Source organism: Exophiala oligosperma (assembly GCF_000835515.1).
Source record: "Exophiala oligosperma strain CBS 72588 unplaced genomic scaffold supercont1.1, whole genome shotgun sequence".
In the NCBI taxonomy this organism is placed as follows: Eukaryota; Fungi; Ascomycota; class Eurotiomycetes; order Chaetothyriales; family Herpotrichiellaceae; genus Exophiala; species Exophiala oligosperma.
The window spans coordinates 343,050-365,419 of NW_015622818.1; the positions used below are offsets into that span (position 1 = coordinate 343,050).

At 51.6% G+C, this 22,370-nt stretch overlaps 8 protein-coding genes across 8 annotated transcripts; 3 read left to right on the forward strand and 5 right to left on the reverse strand.

Moving 5' to 3' along the window:
- The first annotated feature begins 1,065 nt into the window (after positions 1–1,065).
- Positions 1,066–5,381, forward strand: PV06_00118 (uncharacterized protein). The gene is made up of 3 exons (XM_016400584.1): positions 1,066–1,543; positions 1,619–4,030; positions 4,258–5,381. Exons 1-3 carry the CDS (start codon positions 1,348–1,350, stop codon positions 4,269–4,271), a joined length of 2,622 nt encoding a protein of 873 aa, XP_016267637.1. The 5' UTR covers positions 1,066–1,347; the 3' UTR covers positions 4,272–5,381.
- On the reverse strand, positions 4,042–7,025 carry PV06_00119 (uncharacterized protein). The gene has a single exon (XM_016400585.1). The coding sequence runs from the start codon at positions 4,833–4,835 to the stop codon at positions 4,248–4,250; it is 588 nt and encodes a 195-aa protein (XP_016267638.1). The 5' UTR covers positions 4,836–7,025; the 3' UTR covers positions 4,042–4,247.
- Positions 7,026–7,091: 66 nt separating this feature from the next.
- PV06_00120 (uncharacterized protein) lies at positions 7,092–8,003 on the forward strand. Its single transcript, XM_016400586.1, has one exon. It carries the CDS (start codon positions 7,381–7,383, stop codon positions 7,801–7,803), a length of 423 nt encoding a protein of 140 aa, XP_016267639.1. The 5' UTR covers positions 7,092–7,380; the 3' UTR covers positions 7,804–8,003.
- Positions 8,004–9,538: 1,535 nt separating this feature from the next.
- On the forward strand, positions 9,539–10,215 carry PV06_00121 (uncharacterized protein). The gene is made up of 2 exons (XM_016400587.1): positions 9,539–9,983; positions 10,049–10,215. The coding sequence occupies exons 1-2, from the start codon at positions 9,741–9,743 to the stop codon at positions 10,157–10,159; spliced, it is 354 nt and encodes a 117-aa protein (XP_016267640.1). The 5' UTR covers positions 9,539–9,740; the 3' UTR covers positions 10,160–10,215.
- PV06_00122 (uncharacterized protein) lies at positions 10,052–11,584 on the reverse strand. The gene is made up of 6 exons (XM_016400588.1): positions 11,325–11,584; positions 11,261–11,272; positions 11,120–11,210; positions 11,023–11,058; positions 10,528–10,919; positions 10,052–10,476 (listed from the first exon to the last, which is right to left on the reverse strand). Exons 1-6 carry the CDS (start codon positions 11,405–11,407, stop codon positions 10,389–10,391), a joined length of 702 nt encoding a protein of 233 aa, XP_016267641.1. The 5' UTR covers positions 11,408–11,584; the 3' UTR covers positions 10,052–10,388.
- Positions 11,585–11,614: 30 nt separating this feature from the next.
- On the reverse strand, positions 11,615–13,928 carry PV06_00123 (uncharacterized protein). Its single transcript, XM_016400589.1, has 2 exons — positions 13,632–13,928; positions 11,615–13,573 (listed from the first exon to the last, which is right to left on the reverse strand). The coding sequence occupies exons 1-2, from the start codon at positions 13,660–13,662 to the stop codon at positions 11,970–11,972; spliced, it is 1,635 nt and encodes a 544-aa protein (XP_016267642.1). The 5' UTR covers positions 13,663–13,928; the 3' UTR covers positions 11,615–11,969.
- Positions 13,929–16,871: 2,943 nt separating this feature from the next.
- Positions 16,872–19,158, reverse strand: PV06_00124 (uncharacterized protein). The gene is made up of 2 exons (XM_016400590.1): positions 18,884–19,158; positions 16,872–18,806 (listed from the first exon to the last, which is right to left on the reverse strand). Exons 1-2 carry the CDS (start codon positions 18,964–18,966, stop codon positions 17,423–17,425), a joined length of 1,467 nt encoding a protein of 488 aa, XP_016267643.1. The 5' UTR covers positions 18,967–19,158; the 3' UTR covers positions 16,872–17,422.
- A 344-nt stretch (positions 19,159–19,502) lies between these two features.
- Positions 19,503–22,143, reverse strand: PV06_00125 (uncharacterized protein; the record flags this gene model as incomplete). Its single annotated transcript, XM_016400591.1, has 12 exons — positions 19,503–19,863; positions 19,985–20,061; positions 20,124–20,502; positions 20,556–20,723; positions 20,828–20,909; positions 20,980–21,024; positions 21,077–21,146; positions 21,202–21,567; positions 21,633–21,675; positions 21,749–21,856; positions 21,906–21,981; positions 22,074–22,143. The coding sequence occupies 12 exons, from the start codon at positions 22,141–22,143 to the stop codon at positions 19,503–19,505; spliced, it is 1,845 nt and encodes a 614-aa protein (XP_016267644.1).
- Between the last annotated feature and the right edge of the window lie 227 nt (positions 22,144–22,370).

Sequence of the window (22,370 nt, forward strand, 5' to 3'; positions counted from 1 at the left end):
TAGTACAGCCACAAGTCTTGCTGTGTGACAGATTGATAATAATTTGTAATTTTCATGGCTAGGCTGTCTCGCTATGAGCCTCCTTGTGCGACGACGGGAATACTCAGATGGCGAATGATCTAAGACATCCCCCCTATCACGAATCGGAATCGCTCGACGGAGCGTTCTTGCAGTGGACGGGCCCTTTCCCACGCCATCGAAGGCCGGACGAGGAAAAGTCGTCGCGATGGCAAGCTGCATGGCACGGGACGTCGATGTCAAGAGAATCGAACGCCTTTTCGAACAGTTCGGCTGTTGAAAAGAGAAATAGAAGTTGCTGATTCGTTGGCCAGTTGCCCGTGGGGTCGCCACTTGGTTCGAAGAACTGACCAGGACTGATCTTCCGGAAGACGCGTCGGGGAAACCCTTGAGGTGAAGAGGGGCATCGCTGGGAGGCCTCTGAAGCAATAATATTGTCAAGTCTAGGCGGAGATTGCAGATTTCACTGGGCTTTTCCTGGTAGCGACAGGGTGCAAAAGTGGAGGAAGCAGGGTGAAGGCCAATAGCTTACCACGTAGTCATGCCCTTCCCCTCCCCAGCCGGTGACATGGCCCACGATTCCGCACTGATTAAGAAAAGCAAACAAAGAATGACTTATGAGTACCTCGACTTTCCGCATTGCCAGCCTCCAACAGACCTTTTGAACTCGACCAACTCACGTGGACGAGTCATGCTGTGTCTGAGTCTGCAACTGTCGGATAGATAGGTCTGAAATGCTGATGGGACGTGAAGAAGGAATATCCTTTTGCCTCGCTACCGGGTCTCGCGTATCTCTGGCCCCGGAAAGTCGACGGTCAACTGATAAGGAACAGGGTTTCTTTCTTTTTTCTTCTGGCTTATGATTCGGGCCCGTTGACTGGCTGCGTGTAGATCTGCTGGACATGCCCGCCGACTGGCAACTGTAACTGCAGCTTGGGTGCATCCTGGACTCGTCGCCTCCATCTGATCGCTCCGAATCGCCAGCCTTCAGCGCCCGCACCCGCAACCCGCACTGTCTACTGCACTGCAACTGCGGCCACACGCACACTTTCTGCCAGCTCGTTCTTCCTATCTCAGTTCTGGAACCGACACCTTTTCTTTTCTTCCTTCCACTACGGAGTAATCACATCGTTTTTGGTTTTCATTGAAGGTAATTGAAGTATCCTGTGTCTCATTCTCATCAACTCGCCGGCTATAGTGTCCACCGCTTAATCACTTTGGCCCCTCCTCCTCCTCCTCACGAAGCCACGAAGCCACCGCTTCCCACCGCTTGCTGTACCTCGCGGACTGTTGGCTGGTGTCCATGTCTCGTCTCCCGGCCTCAGTCGTATGGATATCCAGATTCCCTCTCCGTCAGTTTTTCTGAAGAAGTCACCCATCCTGACACCCGCACCTACTGTTCCACCAAAGCGGCCAGCCGTTGCGAAACCCAAGGGCAATGCTACCGTCAAACCCCCAAACAAATCAGCGCTGGCAGTTCAGGATGCGGCAATAACAAAGCCAAAACAAAGCAAGAGTCGAAACGGTATGTTGTTACCAACGTGGAGAAATAGAGATTGCTGCGACTCGTCCGAGAGCCCTCACTGACCAATTTCCCTAGGTTGCATGACCTGTAAGAAGAAGAGATTAAAATGCGACGAGACTAAGCCATCATGCGCCCAGTGTCAGAAGAGAAATGTTGTTTGCGAAGGGTACAAGAAAGATTACAAATGGAGAACGTTCGAAGAGACCACGTTCAGCACCAAACCGACTTCCAAAAAGAAGGCATTCCGGTCGAACTCTTACCACGCTGATCAGTACGGGCCTCGGCCACTCAATATATCCAAAGGTGGGCTCTCAGATGGCACCAATACACAGCACGAGGAAACCCAGCCTGCTCAGTCATGGTCTCCCGGTCTGCACACCGCATTTACCACGGCCACGAATGCCTTTCAAGGACATCGTCAAGGCTCACCGAGCCCAGACTTACAGACCGATCATCTGCCGGAAAAGGGACGTTCGCCATATCCCAATCAGAGTCCCGACTCAGTGTTTATGCCAGCCTTCGAAACCGAAAGCATCTCACCCCGGCTCGCATTTGGTGAACATGCCGACCCATTTAACTTCCATGCAACCGCAGCCGATTCTTCCGCGACAGAAAACAACAGTGCCAGATCGTTTTCTTCTGGATCTCCCCAGTTACTGGATCTTCTCCTGCCAGGAACAGACCTGACCCAGCCTCCTGATCCATCAGAGTCACGACCACCAATGTCCCCTTTACCATATCAACCGGAGCCAAATCTGTCCACGGACGAAACATATGATGAGGAAGTAATTCGCTCAGATGTCTTGCCAACCGCAGGTGCACCGTCTTCCATGCCTGCTGCTTCAACCTGGCAGACCTTTCGCACATCTTCGCCAACCCCCAGTGAGGCTTCGAGTACTTCTTCCAAGTCCAGCGACCTTACTATTCTCGCACAGCCAACGCTTGATGCTTCATCTCCCGAGATGCTAATGCTTCGATTTGATAAGCAGACCTGCGGTATCTTGTCTGTCAAAGATGGTCCCACCGAAAACCCATGGCGTACCTTGATATGGCCGTTGGCCCGTGAATCTCCTGCTCTGTACCATGCCATCTCGTCCATGACGGCATTTCACGGCGCCCATGAGGTTCCCATGTTGCATACTCCAGGTATGGCTCATATGACAAAGGCAATCAAGCGTCTCGCGTTCGACATTCAAAACATGAGGATCGACTCGGCCCTTGCCACCACATTGGCTCTGGCGTTCAGCGAAGGTTGGGATAGTCATGTCAGTACAGGTGTACAGCACCTACGTGGCGCAAAGCTCATGGTCAACAATGCCATGGTCAAACACCGGCGAGACATGCAATTAGGCCAGATGACCACACAAGACGCTAATCGGCTGAAATTCCTCTGCAATACATTTGTATATATGGATGTTATTGCACGTTTGACCTCATTGGAAGAAGCATTGGAACTGAATTTTGAAGAGATTCTTTCTACCGTTAACGCGCCATTCGGCGATCAAGTGGAAGTCGATCCTCTAATGGGTTGTGCCACGACCTTGTTCCCGCTGCTCGGTCGCGTGGCCAACCTGATTCAGCGCGTTCGCAAGACCGAGACGAATTCATTGACCCTGGTCTCTTCGGCGATGGAGCTCAAGGAACAGCTACAACAATGGCAAGTGCCTAGTGCCTTGATATTCGAACGCCCAGAAGACCCCAATTCCGAGGTCCAGCATTCCATCCAAACCGCAGAAGCTTACCGTTATGCAATGCTGCTGTATCTGCACCAAGCTGTCCCGGAGATCCCAAGCGACCCTCCATCAATGCTGGCCAAGAAGGTACTCGTGACTCTCGCTTCGGTACCCTTGTCGTCACGCACAACCATAGTCCAGATCTTCCCACTCTTCGCGGCGAGTTGCGAAGTCACAGACGCCGATGACCGAAACTGGGTCATGCAACGCTGGGGATCGATGATGGCCCGTCTGAAGATCGGCAACGTCAGTGCCTGCTGGAGCGTCGTCCAAGAAGTCTGGAACCGCCGTGACGAGTACGAGGGTGAGAAGGCGAATCGTCTGCTGCGGCGTTATAACTCTCGCGGAGTGCCCGGCGGCAACTTCGTGCCTCCAATCTTGACCATGCCGCCTGGACTGAAGCGCAAGGCATATACCGTCGACGGTGCGAATGATGCCTCAGGCGTCTTTGGTCAAGGCCCAGGGGGGCAGGCACTAGATCCCGCAGAATCGAGCGCCTTTGAGACCGTGGATCAACAACTCGAGCCTGGCGGACGACCTATCAAACGCCGCGTGACGTTCGATGCTATGAATGGAGGTATGCCTCCGAATATGCCCGGCACTGGAGCGTTTTCAATGCCTGGGTCGGGGTCGGGAATGAACTTCTCACGCCGTCCGATGGGTGACATTACCTCGCCCGACCAACTTGAGCATGAGTATACGGTGCGAGGACAGCTGCATTGGCTAGGTGTCATGGCAGATCGTCAATGGGAAGGTACGTTTTGCTTTTCGACTTCATGTCATTGTTATCATTACTGTTCATTATTCATGCAAGTTTTCATGTGGCGCTGCCTGCGTCCAATCGCTTCATTTCGACGACCCATGCCATTCCTGTCCCTCCCTCGATCCTATCCTGGTAATGCGGCATGCACATGACAATCTTGTTTCGTTTTTACAAAAAGGAAAAAAAAGAGATGGCTAACCAGCAACACTTATGTGCAGTCTTTCTGGGATGACGAGACTCCCAACCTTTGTAAATGCAGTTGACTCCGACGTGCGTGTGAGATATGCTTCTTCTTTACTCCCTCGATCCCGGGACTGATGGATCGAGTCTCCCGTTGCCGATGCTGGTGAAGGTAATGCCGACTGTCCTTTGGAATTCCAATAGTGGGAGAACGAGGCCGGTTTACTTGCTTCGTTCTCACACTCTTCGACACACCGTTGCTGTTAGGAAGCCTGTTCAGATCCACGGTTCCGTGGGCCCTTCGCACAGCCGCCAGGTCCATCCACTGAAACTCGGGGGATTTCTCCCTCTCGCTGCCACTGCTGTCGGCATTGCTGTTGCTGGAGATGGACTCGGCGCGGCGGTCCCTCGTGGACTGACCTCGGCCATTTTCAACACCAGCTAGGTAATTACGCATGCTGGCGGTGTACTCGTCCAACTCGGCGCTTCGAGACATCTTGGACATGGATGCTGGTGGGGTCACCATGCCCTTTGGATTTGGGCCGTTGGCTATACCCTGGGTCTTGAGCCGATTGCTGATGGCCGATGGCTCGGTCGAAGATGTTGATGCCGTCATGATGTTATGTTCTGATTATGTTTATTATCTGGTGTTTCTTTCTGGTTGGGTTGGTGATTCGAGGGTGTTCCAGCTTGCGCGAGACAGATCTCGTCCTTTTGCTGCTATGGTTTGATTTGAAGTATCTGGGTTGAAGGTCGACAGCAGTGCGGAAAAGGGTATGTCTTTGATGATGTGTGAAATGAGGAATGGCTTTTCTTTTGTTTTCTGTTTTTCACTTTCGTTGCCAAAGTTGATGGATTGAGTTTGTAACGGATGATACTAGCAAGGCGTTGATATAGTCGGGGGTTTTTACATGAGCTTGCCGGCGTGGGTTCTGGTGTTGCTTATGGATGGGAAATGAAGCCTTGGTCGCTTGAGGCCGGGATGGTGCGACGGTTCGTTGCACAGGCAATATATTCACGTACACAAAACCTCTTCCAAAGGGAGGGTGAATAGTGTGGCGCGTATGGTGGTTTCGGGACGTTAAACGTAGGTGTGTGTGTGTTGTCCTGGTGGGGGGAAAGGTAGAGACAATTTAGACAAAGATTGCTGCTTTAGGTTCCTGAATCCATCGAGCGACGAGGTCCGCGACCCATGTATGCTTCTTTACAGTTTAATTGTGTCGTTGTCCGTCAATCGGTGTGGCTTTTTTGATGCGAGCAGGGGTGTTGCGTCGCGATACGAGGGCAGCAGCGAGGTGGGAAGGCAGTCCCTGGTCCTGGTCCTGGTCCTGTTCTTTGAGGTCGGTCCTTTCTCAACTGTTTTTACTGCTTATGGTAGTTCGCGGCGACGTGCAGGAAAGGATGTCTCAGTCTCGCTGGCTTTGTCGCTTTGTGGCGTGTGGCGAGGCCCTTTGGAAAGAAACAAACTGGACCTCCCAACAGGGATAACGCTGACGAGGAGAGGTCAGTCTACTTTATGCGATGAGGAGCACAAGGCAAACGTGGAATGGCGAGTCGAGTCCCGTTTTCGTTGTCGTTACAGCCGCTTAGGTTATGGTTCCGAATAAACCCTTGTCGCTCTGGGAAGGGTTGGGTGAGAACGCGGAGAGAGAAAGAGAGAGAGAGAGAGACGGAGAGGGTCCAGATCCTTGTCGCTTGTGGTACTTTTTACCTCTTTTTGTCGCAAAACGGCCAAGAGAGTTGAAGAGGTGGCGTGTGTGTGTGTGTCGAAGGACGGAAGGGCAAGCGATGGCGAGGGAATGATTGCGGAAGAGAATAAAATGTTAACAGGTGTTGATGATGTTATTTCCCAAAAAGATCCAGAGATGTGTCGCCCGGGGGGGGGAGGGAGGAGTCTAGGTAGGTATCACTCGTTTATAGCGAACTATGCCGTACGGAGTAATGTCCTGGGGTTGTCGAAGCGATGCTTGGCAGCACGAATGTGGTGGAAACCAACGACGGGGAACGAACTAGAGAAAGAGACAGCCACCACGACGGGACGCCGCACGGGACTTTTTCGTTACCAGTTACAAGGCGGGCGAATGCGGATACGGATGGATCCAACAATGAGCGGTTGGACCTTGGTGCAGTGGGGAGGATGGAGAGGTCCGATGTCAGGGATGGTAGAGGAGATGTGGTTGTTTTGGACCAAATAGGCAATAACTTCTGGGACGTCCGTCGGTGTCGGCCACAGGGAGGCGACCAAAGCCTGGGTCCGGGAAGAAGAAGATGGCCGCGGCCGAGAACGGGAGAGGAAGAGAATCCGAGATCTGGGGTCCGGAGAGGACGCCGTTGTTGCGTTGGGGGGCGAGTCGAACTGCTGGGTCCTGGAAGAGGTGGGAGAGGAGTGGTCGTGAAAAAGAGTAGCAGTTGTGGTGGGAGAGGTAGTGACGACGAACAATGGGAATATCGATGAGAAGTAGTGGTTGAATTTGATGAAACAATCGGTGTCATAACAAAATTCCCATGCTTTGTAAGAATGTCATTTGACAATTTTACGCTTTTTTATCGGTGGCGTCGAAGATTGAAAAATCTTGGTCTTTTTGTCTTGTCTCTCTCTCTCTCCACCGGGTTTTTTAAACCAGAAGAGAAGGAGGGAAAAAGAGGAGCAGGAGGAAGACAAAGGGAAACGAGGGAGGGAAAGAATTATGGAGCAGCCGGGAGGGAAGGTTCAAGGGAAAAGATTCCTCGAGTCCTTCTGCGATCGCTCTTTTCCCTCGCTTTTTCAAGTCAGATCGATCGACGGGGGGGGGAGGAAAAAGAGGAGTCTTTTGTCCACCAAAGGCGTATGACCGGGTAGGGCGGGCGGGCGGCCGTGGGTGGGATGATATGTGTGGTGTGTTGCGGTCTACACAATAACCGTGATTCGAATGTTGTATGTAAGAGGTCGAAGAGGAGAAGTGGAAAGGAAAAACGGGGGGAGAAAGAAAGAGGCTGCCAAAGGTTGTTCGAAGAAGCGAGTGGAGAACTGAATGAGGACGAATGAGCAATCATTCGGGCGCACGGGAAAAAATGAAAAAACAAAGCAAAAGCAGGGAAAAACATGTACGAGTACGAATAGGTTCAAATCACTCAATCAGGTGTCGGTGAGTATATTATAGAATACGAGGAGGGATTGCGTGATGGCAAATACGATACCAGGGTCACTCCCGGCGTATGGAAGTCAGGCAAACCGGACCGTTGATCAAGTCACAGTGTCAGTGTGTGTCAATGTCCGCAGCACCTCAGCCTCAAACTTCTGGCGACGCGAAGTGGTCCATCGAGGTAGGCTTTGGGTCTTTGGTGGGTTACCTAGGTACTGTAGAGAGTGTCACCCAAGGGTACTTCACCACCGGGTACAAAGCACAATGTCATCATCATCATCATCATCACACAGCAGAACGATTGTTTCGGGCAGTACAGACGAGAACACGACATCGCACAGGACCCCACGGACTCAGCATGGTGATGGTGTCAGGTGGGCTCTGGAAGGCCGAGGGTATGGGAACTCGGGGTTGAGGACATGTACAATTGGTTCAGATATCAACTTTTTCCCTTCACGATAGGATTGCGTGCTACAGGAGCCTTGCATGGACCATTGCCCCTCCCTCCCTCCCAGGCGAACCATACGGAGGTGGCCGTTAGGCAAAACAATGAAGGGGAGGAGTAATGATATCCAACCCAACATTGGGGGCTGCACGGAGGGAACTCGAATGGATGTGAGAGGTCACAGCTTGCGTGCTTGGAGAATGATGGACAGGGGCGGGTCAGAGAAGGAGAAGGGGAGGGATATCTTTGCATTTAAATGCAGCTTTGTCCCTGTGTCAAGACATCGATTATGGGTCCAAGGCATCTAATACTCCGGACTTGTGTACGGATCTCGTATAACCTCTCTTTGAGTAAGGGGGAGTACTCCGTACGAGGGGGGAAATCATAGATCCAATGCGAGTTAATCTAGAAATTTCGATCTTTTCCATGCTTGCTCTGACATCTATCTCATGTGGTACGGGGAAACTCGAAGGGGGTGAGGAGGTGTCGCCGCCACGACCTCCGTCACAGATCAATCAATGCAAGGGCAGGCAACGAGACTTGCCGTGGTACCTGGACATAATTACTCCGTTGCCATGTACGGGGAATTTCCTCCCTCGCAGGCTAAAGGTTTTCCAAACGGATTCAAAAAACGGCGGGGAGGTCATGGTCTGCCCTTTCAGGCAAAGAGTGCGGCTGGCACGGAGTTTGGGCCATTATTCAACAGGGGCGGCCAGTCTTTATTTGACCATCCACGCAGAGAAAGTGTGGGGGAAAATGACTTCATGATGTGAGGTCAGGGAATTCTTTGCTTGATTGAGTCTGGCGTCAAAATTAGAGGAAAAGGACATGTCCATTGGCCATCGAAACCGAGGGCCGATTCGAATCCGTTTGTCCCCATCCCATGCGGATGATCAATATTATCATCATTTGTTGTAGAGAAAGATCAGATATTCGTGAAGGTCCGGTGCCCGAATCAGTCTTGAACGGTTACTATGAGAGTCTACTCGTGTGTTGTCGTTGACTCGGTCGTGCAGAAGATATGGATGCACACAACTCACCAAGGTGATTATACCGGATGTGTGTGAAAGTAGTGAGTTTTGGTCAGACACTGTGATCGCCCACTAGATCCGCCATGTTAGACCAACTATTTTTGTCATGACATACAGTACATCAAAACTTCTACTCCCCTGTGCTGGTCCCTTCGTCCCCCCTTAGAATTCTCACAAAAGTGCAATCATAGGTCGAGGATGTATTGCCCAGTCTCAAGAACACCCCCTATCCCTTTTGTCTAGTCCTCAATCAATGGTATTCCATCGCTTAACTACACTGGGAGATCCGAGAATCACACACAATATAGATAGAAACCTGTGTCACACGAAATTCCATCTCACTCGATCCAATCCGAGAGGGGGTGTCGGAAAATCCAAAAATCCGAGGGGACTCCCTCTCTCTTATCTCTGTTCCCGCTCGCGGTCAACTGCCAGTCCACTTCATTCTTATTCCACCACTTTCCCTTCTCTGGCATTCTATCCCGCTCGGTATTATCGCTGGTTCGAATGAGCAGCAAATCCGAAAACCCTGCGGCGTTGGATGGGACACAGAAGACCGTTCTGCCCTGACGCGGGTCCAAGTCCTCCTCTGTCTGTCCATACGCGTCCCCAAGTTCATGCGGGTTCGCGAAGCTGACCGGCGGAGGGGGACGAGGATGAAAGGACCCCTCCAAAAAGCCAGTTCAGCAGCCAAGGTGAGAGAAAACAACAAAGATACGGATGAGAATTCGCGACTCGTGTGTTCCCCCCCCGTTGCTCAAGAAACCTATATATTCTCCGCTCTCGCTCTCGATCCCTGCCTTTTCTCTTTTGGCCAAAAACATAAATTCGTCCCTTGGAAGGTACCTTTCTATCGATCGTTACATATTCTTCACGAACAGATCTTCACACACGCAAATAAACCCATCCACGTCGTCATCAACATGTCACTAGCTTTCAAGCATTTCGCAAAGGCCCAAAAGGAGTTCAAGCCTCCCTTGATCGCCAACGAGAACGCATACTTGGGCGACGTCGTCTCCAGTACCGATTCGGAGAAGCCCATCAGCGCCGGCTTCTACAGGCTCGAGAAAGGCACCCCTCTGGTTTACGAGTACCACTACGACGAGATGAAGATCATCGTCGAAGGTGAATTCGACATCTCGGACGAGACTGGCCAATCTGTTCATGTAGGTTGCAGACGCGTGGTTGAGAAACCAACGAGCACAATAAGCTAACTTTTGCGGTACAACAGGCCGTCGCTGGTGACGTCTTTTATTTCCCCAAGGGCAGCAAAATCACCTTCACTACCAACTCGTACGGCTTGGGTTTCTACTGTGGTCAGCGCAAGGAGGGTTCTGCTTAGATATGATGATAATGTGAAGGCGAAAAAAATTGCTGCCCAATGCAATAAGTTTCAAGACCTTGAACTGTTCTCCCTCATGCGCATTTAAACAGATGGTCTATGATCTCCTCGCTTTCTGCGCTCGACGCCGCCATCTAACCAAGCCGGCCATGGCAAGAACTGTCAACAACACTAAAATCGTCGATGAGATCCAGCTCTCATCAGGTTTGGCCTCCTGATGCCCGTCTAGTCAGAGAGACTCGTTGACTGGTAAACATTCCTTGATAAATTGTTCCAAGTCGTCAATCTCTTGTGGATCTGCGGAGTGAGGGAGTCCTCTTGAATCTATCGTCAGCCAGATACCAGCTCCCTCCACAGGCAGGACTTACCGATATGTCTTGAAATCTACTTTGTGCCCCAACTCCTTCCTTAGAAACTCGGCAGTCTGTTGTCCCCATTTGTACTTGACCACTTCGTCACTATCACCGTGACCCATGAAGAAAGGTGTGTCCTTGTTCACATCACTGGCCTCTTTTGCAAACTCTTTGATCTTGCCCGCCAATACCAGGTAGCAGGATAGTCCGAAAACGCCTCCTAGCTTGTGCGTTGTTGTGACACCTGTGAATATGGACATTGCACCGCCCTGCGAGAAACCGCCAAGTATGATCCGATTCGACGGGATGCCAGCTTCGATCTCGTCGGCGATGAGTTTGTTAAAGGTAACTCGGCTGCGGAGGATGCCTGGCTCATCTTGCTGCTGATTCAGGTCGGAGAATTCTGTCTGTTCGGTTGCCAGTAACTGTCAGGGCCTGCGTCCACAGCTTCGTCCGCGTGGAAAGGGGGAGGAGGGGAAGGGGCTGGCAAACATCGTCGCGGCGTCTTACGATATCATACCAACCGGGCATGCTCATACCCATATTCTGTGTTCAGCCGTCAGTAAGGAGGGCTTCCTTTTCCTCTTTCCAGGGCTGGAATGCTCACCACCGTGATAGGGATGTTCGGTGCATTGGGAAAGACGAATTTGACATCTTCAAACTTGCCCCGTCGTCGCCAACTCTCGGCAAGAGAAACCCTTCGGTCGTTAAGCGTTGCCTTTCGTAATGATGTAGACTCTGGACTCACCAGCCCGCACCACTAGAGAGCCGAGTCAGCTGTGTATGTGCAATAGCACAGAGTCCATGCAAACCTGTCACCCAAACCATGTGCCATGATCACTGTGGCCGAGTGCTTCTTCAGCGCAGGCACAACCAGTGCTTGCCTTCCTGCCATTTTGGAATTGTTACTAAGGAAAATGAAGGGCAAGAAAGTTTTGTATCGGCGTGACGGATCCTCTCACGGTCTAATCAAAAGCAGTCGCTTGTAAAGAGAGGATCGCATACAAGTTCACTTGCTTTCAGACGATGCGGGCAGTGTTTCGCGGGATCGTGCTCTCCGCATAAATATCGGCGTTCGGTGGAAAGCCGGGAAGGGAAGCCACTCAAGCCTATTAACCATTGTTGGAACTAAGCAACCATCTACAGAAATCAGAACGAGAGACACATGAAATACCATCAGTGGACCATCGCCAAGCATACACTTTTGTCATTTTAGCAACGGATACAGCGAATCCTGAACTGCATTTCTGATATGCAGGCGGCGAGAACACTACCTTGAGTACCTGAAAGAACCCTTGATGGGCCGACCACTAAGACGCCTCCAAGTAATATTCAAGCAATGTATTGGCCAAAGAGCAATCGCAGAGTGAGTCAAATTCATTCAAGCGCAAGCCGATCGGTGAGTCCATTCAGGGTAACCCAATCTCTCGGTAGCTCTTGAGAACCGACCCAGAGATTTAAGCAAGCAACAGCTTGATTCCTTTATTCCAACAGTGCCATACCCACATGGATTGCCGTGGTCGATCCTCGCGTGTCTGGCCGGGCGATGACGGTTCCAAGGACCATATGTCCTCTTCTAATGTTACAAGGCACTTCTCAACATTCTTCATGCCTTGTCGTGTGTAGATTGCTCGTAGGAAGACGGTAACAAATTCCCGCAAGCTGTCAGCGCCATCATCGATAGGGCTTTCACACCCCAGTACCCATAAGGGCCATAGCATTATTGTGACGACACTGTGGTCGGTAGGAATTTGACTCAGACTCTCCAAGAGGCGATCGCAGAGCGCTTTGACTCGGGACGAATCTTTGTTGTGATCTGTTGCGCGCAAAAGGAATATTCGAGTTGCAAGACCGTGACAGATTGCTGCTGTTATACAGATGTTATGGGCCTCGGCACTGTCGCTTCTGTTGGAATCTGTCGGACTACTGCTTTGGGTGTCCGTATCGAGCGGCGTGTCCGCGCAGATGGCGATCGGAGTAGGTAAATGGATCATAGCTGCGTCAAGCTGCAAATCCAGATCTTTTTGCAGCTGGATGAAATCCTCCTCGGATATATTGTGCGTGAAAAGTTTATGGACGGCAGTCGCGCAATCGCCCAGCAGAGAAAGTAACTGGGCACAGTATCCCAAGTCGTGGTGCGGTCGCGACTGGGACGCCTGAATCGCATCCTCGAGCCAGTATCTCTTGTCCAAGATGGGAGGTCTTAGACATGGCACGCTCGACATAATGTCGGCCCAGGCCAATAAGTCCGCCGCAGACTTAAACAAAGGACTGTCCAGCTTATAGATTGGATCCGTTCTTGAGGGATGGATGCGTGGGCACTGACACTCGAAATATTTGTGTCGCTCAGTGATCAGGGTGTGCGTGCCTTGAAGGAGATATTGAACCCGGGCAACACCATAGTTGTCGTCAGGGCGGATGATTTCATCGCCAATCAATAGCAAAGAACCGACGATCGTGTCATCATCCAGAGATGGAAGTGGCATATGGTGACCGTTGGGCGATGTTCTGTCATTGATGGACATATTCGACTCTGCAGTAAAGTTGTTCAACGAGCACCGCAAAGCTTTGAACGCTTTTTGCTGCACGAGGGCAAAGGTCGAGTCAGGTATTCTTCCAAGAGACAGCAGGTGGGCAGCCGAGTTGGTCAACATCGCCCGCAATGTGACTGACCCTTCTTTGGTGGAGAGGTGATAGTACATTTGCCCAAGGTCCTGTGAAGCGGCAGGGTCGAGACAGACCAGCTCAAGGGTCATCTTCATCCAGTGGTCGAAAAGAGCTCGGTCAAGGGCATCAAGCGGATGAACAGTTGATACAAGTCTCAAAGTCTGCCGCCGATACGAAACCTGATACTCGGTCTGGTTTCCAGCTTGCTGCTTCCGGTACACTGGAGTTGGGCGTTGCTTCTTCGTTGAAGTCGAACCTCCTTTCGGTTGTGCCTCGCCGACCCATCGCAGCGGTTTCGCGTAGCCTTTGCACGCTACTCCGCGGTCTGCACATCGACGACATCCTGGTTTTGCCTCGTCACATTTAGTGCGGATAGCTCGGCAGTTCACGCAACCTTGAGAAGGATCAACACTTAGGAAAAGCCCTTGCAGAGCTTGGATGTTGGGAATTACCTGTTCTGGAGCGCCGATAATATGTCTCCATGGTTTCGCGGAACTCGGGCTTTTAAATTGCCGCAGACCATCTACAATGACGAAGCAGCTTCGAACAGGTCATGGCTATCTCTGCCGGAGAAGTCCCTAGATTGTAGTAGGGATGGTGTGAAGACGTGTCAGCGAATGGTTGCGAAATCTGACAACTCGACAAACGGCCAGGTTATTTAACTCTGGACCTTCTGAAAGTAACCCAGATTCCCAGACCCCCAAATCAAAACCTCTGGGAGCAGCAAGATATGGCCGCAATATAAGGTCTTGAAAAGACGGGAATTTTTTTGATCCCTTGTCGTCCTCTTCGCTGCTTGAAACCGATAGAGCTTCATGAGTCAGAAGAGGCGCCAAGACAGGGAGAAGGCGAAGCCTATGCACAAGCTCTCGCCTCTGGGGTTTGGTACCCATTGGTCGACACACGCAGCTCAAGCTCGATTGAGCGGCAAGGGACTCTTCTAGAGCTGTTGAGGTCCGTGCCCAGCTCACAATCTGACGCAACTATCGTAACTTCAGCGACAGGGGTTCGGGGTATCAGCGCCTGACTTGGTAAGGCTCCAGATTGCGCCACCACCAATCCGTTGGTGGGGCATTGGCGATTTCTGGACGACTCGTCTATCTAAATCTTTCATTTCACGATATTTACAGCCTTGAGTGCTCGTTCTCAGCAACAAAACATTCAATGTTCGCTTTGTTGCACCGCCAAGCGAGTAAAGATAAGTACAGGTGAGTGGCTTGACCGGAATGACGTTCACAATGGGCAAATCTTGTCTACTGGAGGGACCTGACCATCCTTTGTTCTCATACATCGACTGCTAACCAGTATCTGGATATCAGAGATCAATGGGAGGTGGCCTGTCATTCAATATGCTTGATCCCCATGGGGTCCGTACTTTTGATCTTCCAATACCTGCAGCTGTCTGTGCTCGCTAGATTAGATATAGGCCCACATGTGTCCCTAAGACAGTTGAGAAGATCACCACGTTCTTCAATCTCAACGATGCAGATATCCAATCAATTCTTGAGTGGTGCTTCGAGCCGCACGTGGCTTACTTGACAGAACGATAACCAATCCCAGCTTGACTCGTTCTAACAAACATAGCTGGACGATGGAGCCTTTCTTAAGGAACAAGAGTTATTTCAATACTGGGATACCTGGAGGGAAATGCAAATCCGCCGCCCAAGTATGCTCAGTATGGCCATGGCTGAGAGTAATAAAGCTGCACCGGACATGACAGAGTATATTGTATGTTTTCCTTCTTCGTACCTCGAGGTAGTTGTTTGGCAATATCTTAGGACCCCTTCCTATTGGCAATGCCACAACGACCCAAGACTCGCATAGTTGTCTCACAGGGTAGGAGGTGCAGTTGTTCCCGTCAATGCTCGTCGAGAGAAGAGGCCAAGGATGGTAGCTTACTACCCTCTTACGGCCTACCCTGTGAGATGGTCGATCATAGATATATATCGAACCGTAAACTGGCATCTCCATTGTCACCACCCCGTATTCTACGGACGAGAGCTCGACTATTCGTCCAATGAATGGTCTGTTATCATGACCAGCCATGGGATCTATGTGCCCGTTTCACCTATCACCGTCCGGCGGCCCCGGCCCGAGGTAACCTGTGTAGATAGAGCTTAGAGTGACACTATGCGTGACCGTATAGTCACGTGACTCCGGGCCCAATTTCTTAGCAATGCTCGAGCCGCCAAGGCTTTTTGTATGCACAAACCGACTGCGGACGGGAGTGGACGACTGCATCTCGTCAAACCACAGCTTTCCAAGCTTTCGAACAAATTCACATCTCATTTACATCCGCCTCACCTGCCCCCAAGCTAGGACAGGAGACTCAGATTCTTCTTGTTCCTTTTTTTTCCCCCTTGAGGCTCCAACCCTCCCCTGGTCGAATTTCTCCGGTTCTTTGGACTGCGGGAAACTCGAAGCTGCAGATCCCCGCACACATCAGCACGCATCAATTCACCTCGGACTCGAGAAATTAGGGAAATTCACATTCTGAGCTGAAGTCGCTCAGAAGTCATTCTTGCTCGCCACCATGGATCAGGAGAAGCTCAAGCGCATGCAGGCGCAGGTGCGGATTGGTACGTCTCTGGGTCGGAGCTATGGATTTTGAACACCGATTTGTGCGCAGGCTCGTCAGGACTAACGATGTTGTGTGAACAGGGTACGTTCAACTCGACCCCTTGAGACATTCCGAAGAATCGGCTCCCCTCCGATCGGACTTGCTCCGGCTCCTCCTTCCGCGGGCAAATACGCACGCGAAATACACATGTGGACGAGTTACTGACCATCACTACGGTGTTTTAGAGGCAAAGGTACACCCCGCAGAAAGACGAAGAAGGTCCACAAGTCCTCGGGCACGGACGACAAGAAGCTACAATCTTCGCTGAAGAAGTTGAACGTCCAGCCCATCCAGGCAATCGAGGAGGTCAATATGTTCAAGGAGGACGGAAACGTCATTCACTTTGCCGCACCAAAGGGTACGTCTTTTCCCTTTCTCTCTCTCCGCGCCCCGCGTGGCCAATCGTATCACGAAAAGCACACAGCCTCACGCACGAGTGGGCGCGGGCGAAAGAGGCCTCGAGATGTTTTTAACTTTTGGATGGCATCGGAGCGAGAGGCTGACATTACCTGGACTTTTTCCTCCTACAGTTCACGCAGCTGTTCCCTCCAACACATTTGCCATCTACGGCAACGGCGAGGACAAGGAACTCACCGAACTCGTACCCGGCATCCTCAACCAACTCGGCCCCGACTCACTCGCTTCCCTGCGCCGCCTCGCCGAGTCCTACCAGAGCTTACAGAAGAAGGAAGGTGGAGAGACGAAGGAGGGAGAGGATGACGACGACGAGATCCCGGACCTGGTCGAAGGCGAGAACTTTGAAGGCAAGGTCGAGTAGAGAGGTTCCAGCTTGGAGCTTCGGGGAGCAGTGGTGGGACAATGCCGTAAGGTTGAACCACTACTTCGGTGAAACCACAAGGCCCTAAAAAAATGGCGTGCGTTGTACTTTAGAGGTATGAATGACGCAGAGCAGAGCGCAGCTGCAATGGGAGCAAGACCGACTTCCTTTTTTTCTGTTTTGTTCTTCTCAGACACCAAAAAAGGGGATCCGATTGTTTTCTATGGCGCCCATACGGGAAAGTAACCTCTCGTTCTCATTGTGAGTGAGATAATTCCAATGCAAAAAATGTAGCCCAGGACAAGATGGAGACACACTTGCATCGGTCAAACTGGTTGCACAAAGAAACCGGAAAGGATGAAGCCTGGTCGATTTGCCGAGCCTCTCGCAATTTGTGGTAACAGTCACTCGTACATGGGGGAACCCCGTCAAGGTCTTTTTGCCTCTCGTGATGATTCGAGGACGTTTGTGTCGATGAGCGTAGGTGGACTCCCTGTATCTCCGTGGTATACAATGCCAGCTCGTAGTGCCATGCTCCTCGCTCTGTGTCCATGCAGACGAGTTACTCGAGTCACGGGTCATGCTCACTGTACTCCGTATGCTATATGCAAAAAGAGGAATAAACCTCCCCCCGTCTTACCTGAAACTAATAGTACATTACTCCATCGATATGAAGAACGCCACGCTTTTCCTTATTCCATTGGCGTTGAATATGAACCCCAAAATTCAATGTCCAGCAACGTCTCTAGAATGGTGGTCGGATGAAGGAAGTTGGAGTGTGGTTGTGTGAGAGAGTGAGAGACCAGAGACAGGGGACAGATTCCGCAGAACCCGAGTATCATAAATCAATCATCCTTCATGCCACACATGTCCGTGCCGAAACAATCGTCTATCCGTCTCCAAAAGGACCAGTACCAGCCATTAGCTGGATCCCAAGAACCGTCCTCTCTGATCAACGGACCCTCGACTCCCAAAAGCACCCCAGTGGACTGCGACCCGGCGGCGGCCTGCTTGCCCGCCACGACTCCTACTCCCCCTCCTCCCACGAGGCCCCCAACGACGGGTATACTTCTCAACGCGCGCTCCGCAAAGGTCGGCTGTGGGGGGAGCGCCTCGGAAATCGGCCGCAGCACCGCCTTCTTCACCTTGATGTGAGTCATGTACTCTGACCGACTGGGTTGGCGACTCGTGATCTCCTGGCTGGGTAGATTCGGCACGGAGCGCGAACGCAGAGTACCACCGCCACCACCACCACCACCACCACCACTCGAGCCCGACGTCGGAGAGAGGAGAGGTTCGAGGACGTCCGTCGCGGTGGCTGTTGCCGAACTCGCCGTCGTCGATTCTTCATCCCCCTCGGGCTGTCCGTACTGAGTATCCTGCACCGTGTGGCCTCGAGGTAACGTCTGCATGGCTCTTTCGAAGCCGGCAATGGCTGAGTCTTTGCCCGTGGCCGCGCTGAACGTGCGTGCTCTACCGGTTTTGTTGTTGGTGTTGTTTGTTGCACCAGCCTCAGCCCCGGTCGTCGTCGCCAGTAACCCGGCCCCGACGTGCTCTTGACCGACAGGACCTTTGGGTAGGGCCACGTCCGCACCGGGCCCTCTCCCCTGCCACATCTCGCAATGTACCATGTACCCGTCGATCTCGAGCGGAGAGTAAAAACACGCCCTCTCGGCGGCCTGGTAGCTGTCGAACGTGACCTTGATCCAGTGAGCTCCTCCACTGTAGATCCTGCTCTTGCGTATCGCCTCCCGGGACAGGTTCTCGCGCGCGACCCCCACCGACGGCGGTCTCGCCAAGCGGCCCAGGGGAGAATTCGACGAGAGGAACAACGCCGGGTCTTCGCGCGGATAATCTTCGACAATGTAACCCGGCGACACTATCGACTCGAACTTGCTCAGCACCTTCCACTCCGAGTGTTTGCCCGCGTAGCCGTAGAGGAGACACTCCGTGGGCACGGCCTCCGGCTCGCCACCTCCTATCCGCGCCGCGTCGACCGTACTCGTGCCTGTGGCCCCCGCTCCCGGGGTCGTCGTCTTTGTCCGTTCTTCCTCTTTCGCCTGCTCCCTCGCAAACAACCGCCCAAACTCTGCGACGGCCGTGTTCTCCTTCTGCCGGACCGGTGTGGTTCCCGTGCGCGCGCGTGGCGTCCGTGATCCCGTCGTCCTGAGACTGCGGTTTCGACCGAAGGGGCCACTTTCTTCGGGTTGGCGTGCGTTTCGTGCCGAGCTGGATAGATTTTAGTTGTTAACCCAGTGTGCAACGAGAAAGGGACAACAATTGTGAGTATGAGGGTTGTTGCTTACTCTGCATACCGGTAGCCCCAGGGAAGTGTCTCGCCCTTGGGATCTCTCGCGCGTTCTTCAGGTAGGACCGAATGGATCTCCATGGTGGCCGAGAGCAAAACCACGGGGTTCCGGCTGTGTTGTGATGCTAAAAACAAACAGGCGAAGAATGGGCAAAGACGAGACTGAAACCAGTGTGTTTTTGTCTGTGCTGGTTGGCGGCTCTGGACTTGGAGCAAGGACAGGTGGTTATCGGTGGGTGTTGGAGTGGTGAAAATGGTGTGTTGATGAGGAAGCAAAGGCGTACAGTATTTAATTAAGCGCAACGATCGATTGGGGTCGAACAAACACACAAAAAAGTCCCCCCACAGCCTCGTGGGTCAATATCCTCAGCCTTGTCAAACCAGTACTGAGCAAGTCACCGATAGCAACAGAACAGGTTACCTCAATCTACTCTATGGTAATGTTTGTATAAAATTATTCTGCATTCGTCGCCGACGTAATATCTGTCTGATCTTATTTAACGAGCGGAATCATGTCTAGGAAGTATCCTCCTCAATGTGGTACCAGATCGACTCCCAATGTCTAGGCCTTGTGCATTATTACTCCCCTCTGGCAAGTTTCGAATCTACTATATCGACTATGCGCCGTTGGATGAGATTGCGGTCCTTTCAACAGTTTCCTTGCTCTTTTCCTCCTGCTTTTCCTGCATGGCCTTCAACTCACCAATTTTGGTCTCGGCGAGTTTGTTCGCATTCATGCCCATGGCTTTCATCCAGTCAGGGTCAATCGCCTCTGCACTAAGGTACGGCGAAGGGTCCTCCTTGTTCACGAGCGCCTTCACGGTGCCCATGCCCAAGAAAGCCCACATATTCTTCTTTCCTGGTCCAAGATATTCGATGTCGTAATCCTCCCATCGCGGATGTTTGATAGCCTCGATATAGTGAAGTGAACTACCAGGCCATACGGCGTTGACGCGACCCGTATCGTTGTTCTTGTACCTGTACAGCGGCAATATGGTAAGTGTTGTGATAGTTACAGGGGAACCGAATAAATAATTTGATGTTGTGGCAGTGAATGGGTAATCTCTGCTGATGAGAATGATCTGAGGGATGGCCTTACCATGATCGACATTCCTCTACCCAGACGGTATGCTTCATCCACTCCTGGCAATGATCATTGAATGCGTCCGTCACATCCTGGGGGTAAAATCAAGGTTAGAATCTGGAGTCTAAGGAAAATGTCGCAGAAACAAACATACCTGCTTCGGAGATAGACTGCAGATGTACTGGGTCTGAATCTTCTTGATCATCTCCATTGCGTAGTACGATACATACAGCAACGGACCCATCACGCTGCCGTTCTCAACAGGCCAATTTGGTCCGACAAAGGTGAGGAAGTTGGGGAACCCAGGAATACCTAGGCCGAGATATCCTTCAGGGCAGACCTTCCACTTGTCGGCGAGATCGATGCCATTCTGTCCAACGATGGGGAACCGAGGACGGTACGACACATCGAAGCCAGTGGCACATACAATCGTGTCGACTTCACGGTGAATGCCATCTTCTCCAATGACGCCGGTTTCGTCGATCTTGGTGACTGGCGTAAAGTGTACGTCGACATTCTCTTTCTGAATCGCCCTAGGGGATTGAGTCAACATGCCTGCTCATAATGAGAACAGGTCTGGACTCACTGCATGTAAGGATCGCCTGGAGTAACTCTACGACAACCAATGCCGAAAGTGGGAGTGAAACCCTCCAACAACCTCTTGTCTCCAATGAATTCTGCCATTCGTGCTTTGATCATCTCCCTTCCCATCTTCTGGGCTTCTGCATTTTTGTAGAACATTCCCCACAGTCCACTGTACAGTATACCGTCAGAACAAGACTGCATTCATCTAGCAACAAGAGCAAGGGTGATGATCCGCGCATCTAACACTCTCGCATAGACATTCAGAATACTTACTTGACTTGGTCCTCGATCGACTTGGCGTGCTCAACGACCTTGTATGGGTCACGGAATTCGGTCTTTTGCTCGCTTGTATATTCTGCAAATACATTAACATCCGTCTTGGATTTTGTGAACGTGAACGATCTGAGCGGCAAAAGATAACTCACCGTGGTTGGCACCAAAATTGTTCGCAATTTGGACAAACCAGACGCCTATCATCAGAGCAGTGAGCATACGACATACACGCGCAGGAAGTCCCCCTACCTGTTCTGACAAAGACATCCATATGTTTCACATGGGGTTGCATGGTGGGCACCGTTTGAATACTCGAGGCCTTCCGGATGTTAGCCCGTTCATGCTCCCCATCGAGACAGAATGTGTCTACCCACTCCAGATCCAATGACCGCGACTCTGTCCTTCTTCCATTCTTCCGCCTGATAGTCCTTTGGCCATCGGGCAGTGTGGATGATGCGGCCCTTGAATTTCTCCATGCCCTCAATATTGGGCCACTTGAAGTTGTTCAAAATGCCTGTCCCATGAAGAAGCATGTGACATCTGTCCTCGAACAGCCTCGTGGTTCCGTCGGCATTGGTCTGCTTCAGCTTGACGAGCCACTCGCCAGTCTCCTGTTGCCAGTAACATCCGACCACTTCGGTTTTGAAGTTCATGTACTTGCGGAGTCCGAATACCTCGCAAACTTTGTCGAGGTACTTCCAGATGTCGGGAGAATAGGAAAAGAATCGAGGCCATTCGGGCTGTGGTTTTCATTGTCAGTATTATAATAAGAGGGCTTGTGATGCCAGTGATTGATTTCACTTACATTCAAGGCAAAGGCATATGTATAGGCATGGGAGGGAATGTCACTTCTCTCTGTCAATGATGTGTTTCACAGTCTAACTGGTTTGGAAGAAATCCAAGGAAAGGTCCATCGCATACCATGCGCATCCAGGGTATCTATTCTCGAGCCATGTGCCTCCAATGTCTTCATTTTTCTCGTAGATAACGTGCTCGACGTTCTCGAGATGTTTCTGGATATGGTAGGCACTTGGACCCCGTCAGTCAGGAATCGACCTGCGTAACATACCAAACCTACTTCATGATTCCAGTCACTCCTGCCCCGATGGAGAGTACGCGGATCTTACGAGTGTAGGGCCCATCAAGAACAATATCTAAGTCATCTTGATCAGCAAACACTCGCATCATCAAAGGTGACGGCAGGCTGCTGCTTGTCCATGCACCAACCAGCGAGACTACTACCTACCCGGAATCTCGTAGTCACCTCGAGGCACTCCATTGCTCGAATACCCATCGGTTGACCAGTTGGCCAACATATTGATATCGGGCGCCATTTCGAGTCAGTCACTTAATCGTCAGCGGAGAGAGGTCAGTCTGGAACAGGAGCCGGCAAGGGCAACAAACAGTCGACAGTAAGCTTTCTTTGCACGGAAGAGTGATACGAGATGAACAATTCCAACCCCTAGGAAGGAAAGGAATCGACGAGATTTATGAAATGCCGGAATCAAGATTCAGCTCACCCTGCTTGCCTTAACCTCGGCCA

Coding starts and splice junctions, on each gene's coding strand:
- PV06_00118 (XM_016400584.1), top strand. CDS start 1,348: ATGGATATCCAGATTCCCTCTCCGTCAGTTTTTCTGAAGAAGTCACCC. Junction 1,544..1,618: donor ACAAAGCAAGAGTCGAAACG/GTATGTTGTTAC, acceptor CAATTTCCCTAG/GTTGCATGACCTGTAAGAAG.
- PV06_00119 (XM_016400585.1), bottom strand. CDS start 4,835: ATGACGGCATCAACATCTTCGACCGAGCCATCGGCCATCAGCAATCGG.
- PV06_00120 (XM_016400586.1), top strand. CDS start 7,381: ATGGCAAATACGATACCAGGGTCACTCCCGGCGTATGGAAGTCAGGCA.
- PV06_00121 (XM_016400587.1), top strand. CDS start 9,741: ATGTCACTAGCTTTCAAGCATTTCGCAAAGGCCCAAAAGGAGTTCAAG. Junction 9,984..10,048: donor AGACTGGCCAATCTGTTCAT/GTAGGTTGCAGA, acceptor GCGGTACAACAG/GCCGTCGCTGGTGACGTCTT.
- PV06_00122 (XM_016400588.1), bottom strand. CDS start 11,407: ATGGCAGGAAGGCAAGCACTGGTTGTGCCTGCGCTGAAGAAGCACTCG. Junction 11,059..11,119: donor CGAACATCCCTATCACGGTG/GTGAGCATTCCA, acceptor GGCTGAACACAG/AATATGGGTATGAGCATGCC. Junction 10,477..10,527: donor GTAGATTTCAAGACATATCG/GTAAGTCCTGCC, acceptor GATAGATTCAAG/AGGACTCCCTCACTCCGCAG.
- PV06_00123 (XM_016400589.1), bottom strand. CDS start 13,662: ATGGAGACATATTATCGGCGCTCCAGAACAG. Junction 13,574..13,631: donor TTATCGGCGCTCCAGAACAG/GTAATTCCCAAC, acceptor ATCCTTCTCAAG/GTTGCGTGAACTGCCGAGCT.
- PV06_00124 (XM_016400590.1), bottom strand. CDS start 18,966: ATGGAGATCCATTCGGTCCTACCTGAAGAACGCGCGAGAGATCCCAAG. Junction 18,807..18,883: donor TGGGGCTACCGGTATGCAGA/GTAAGCAACAAC, acceptor AAATCTATCCAG/CTCGGCACGAAACGCACGCC.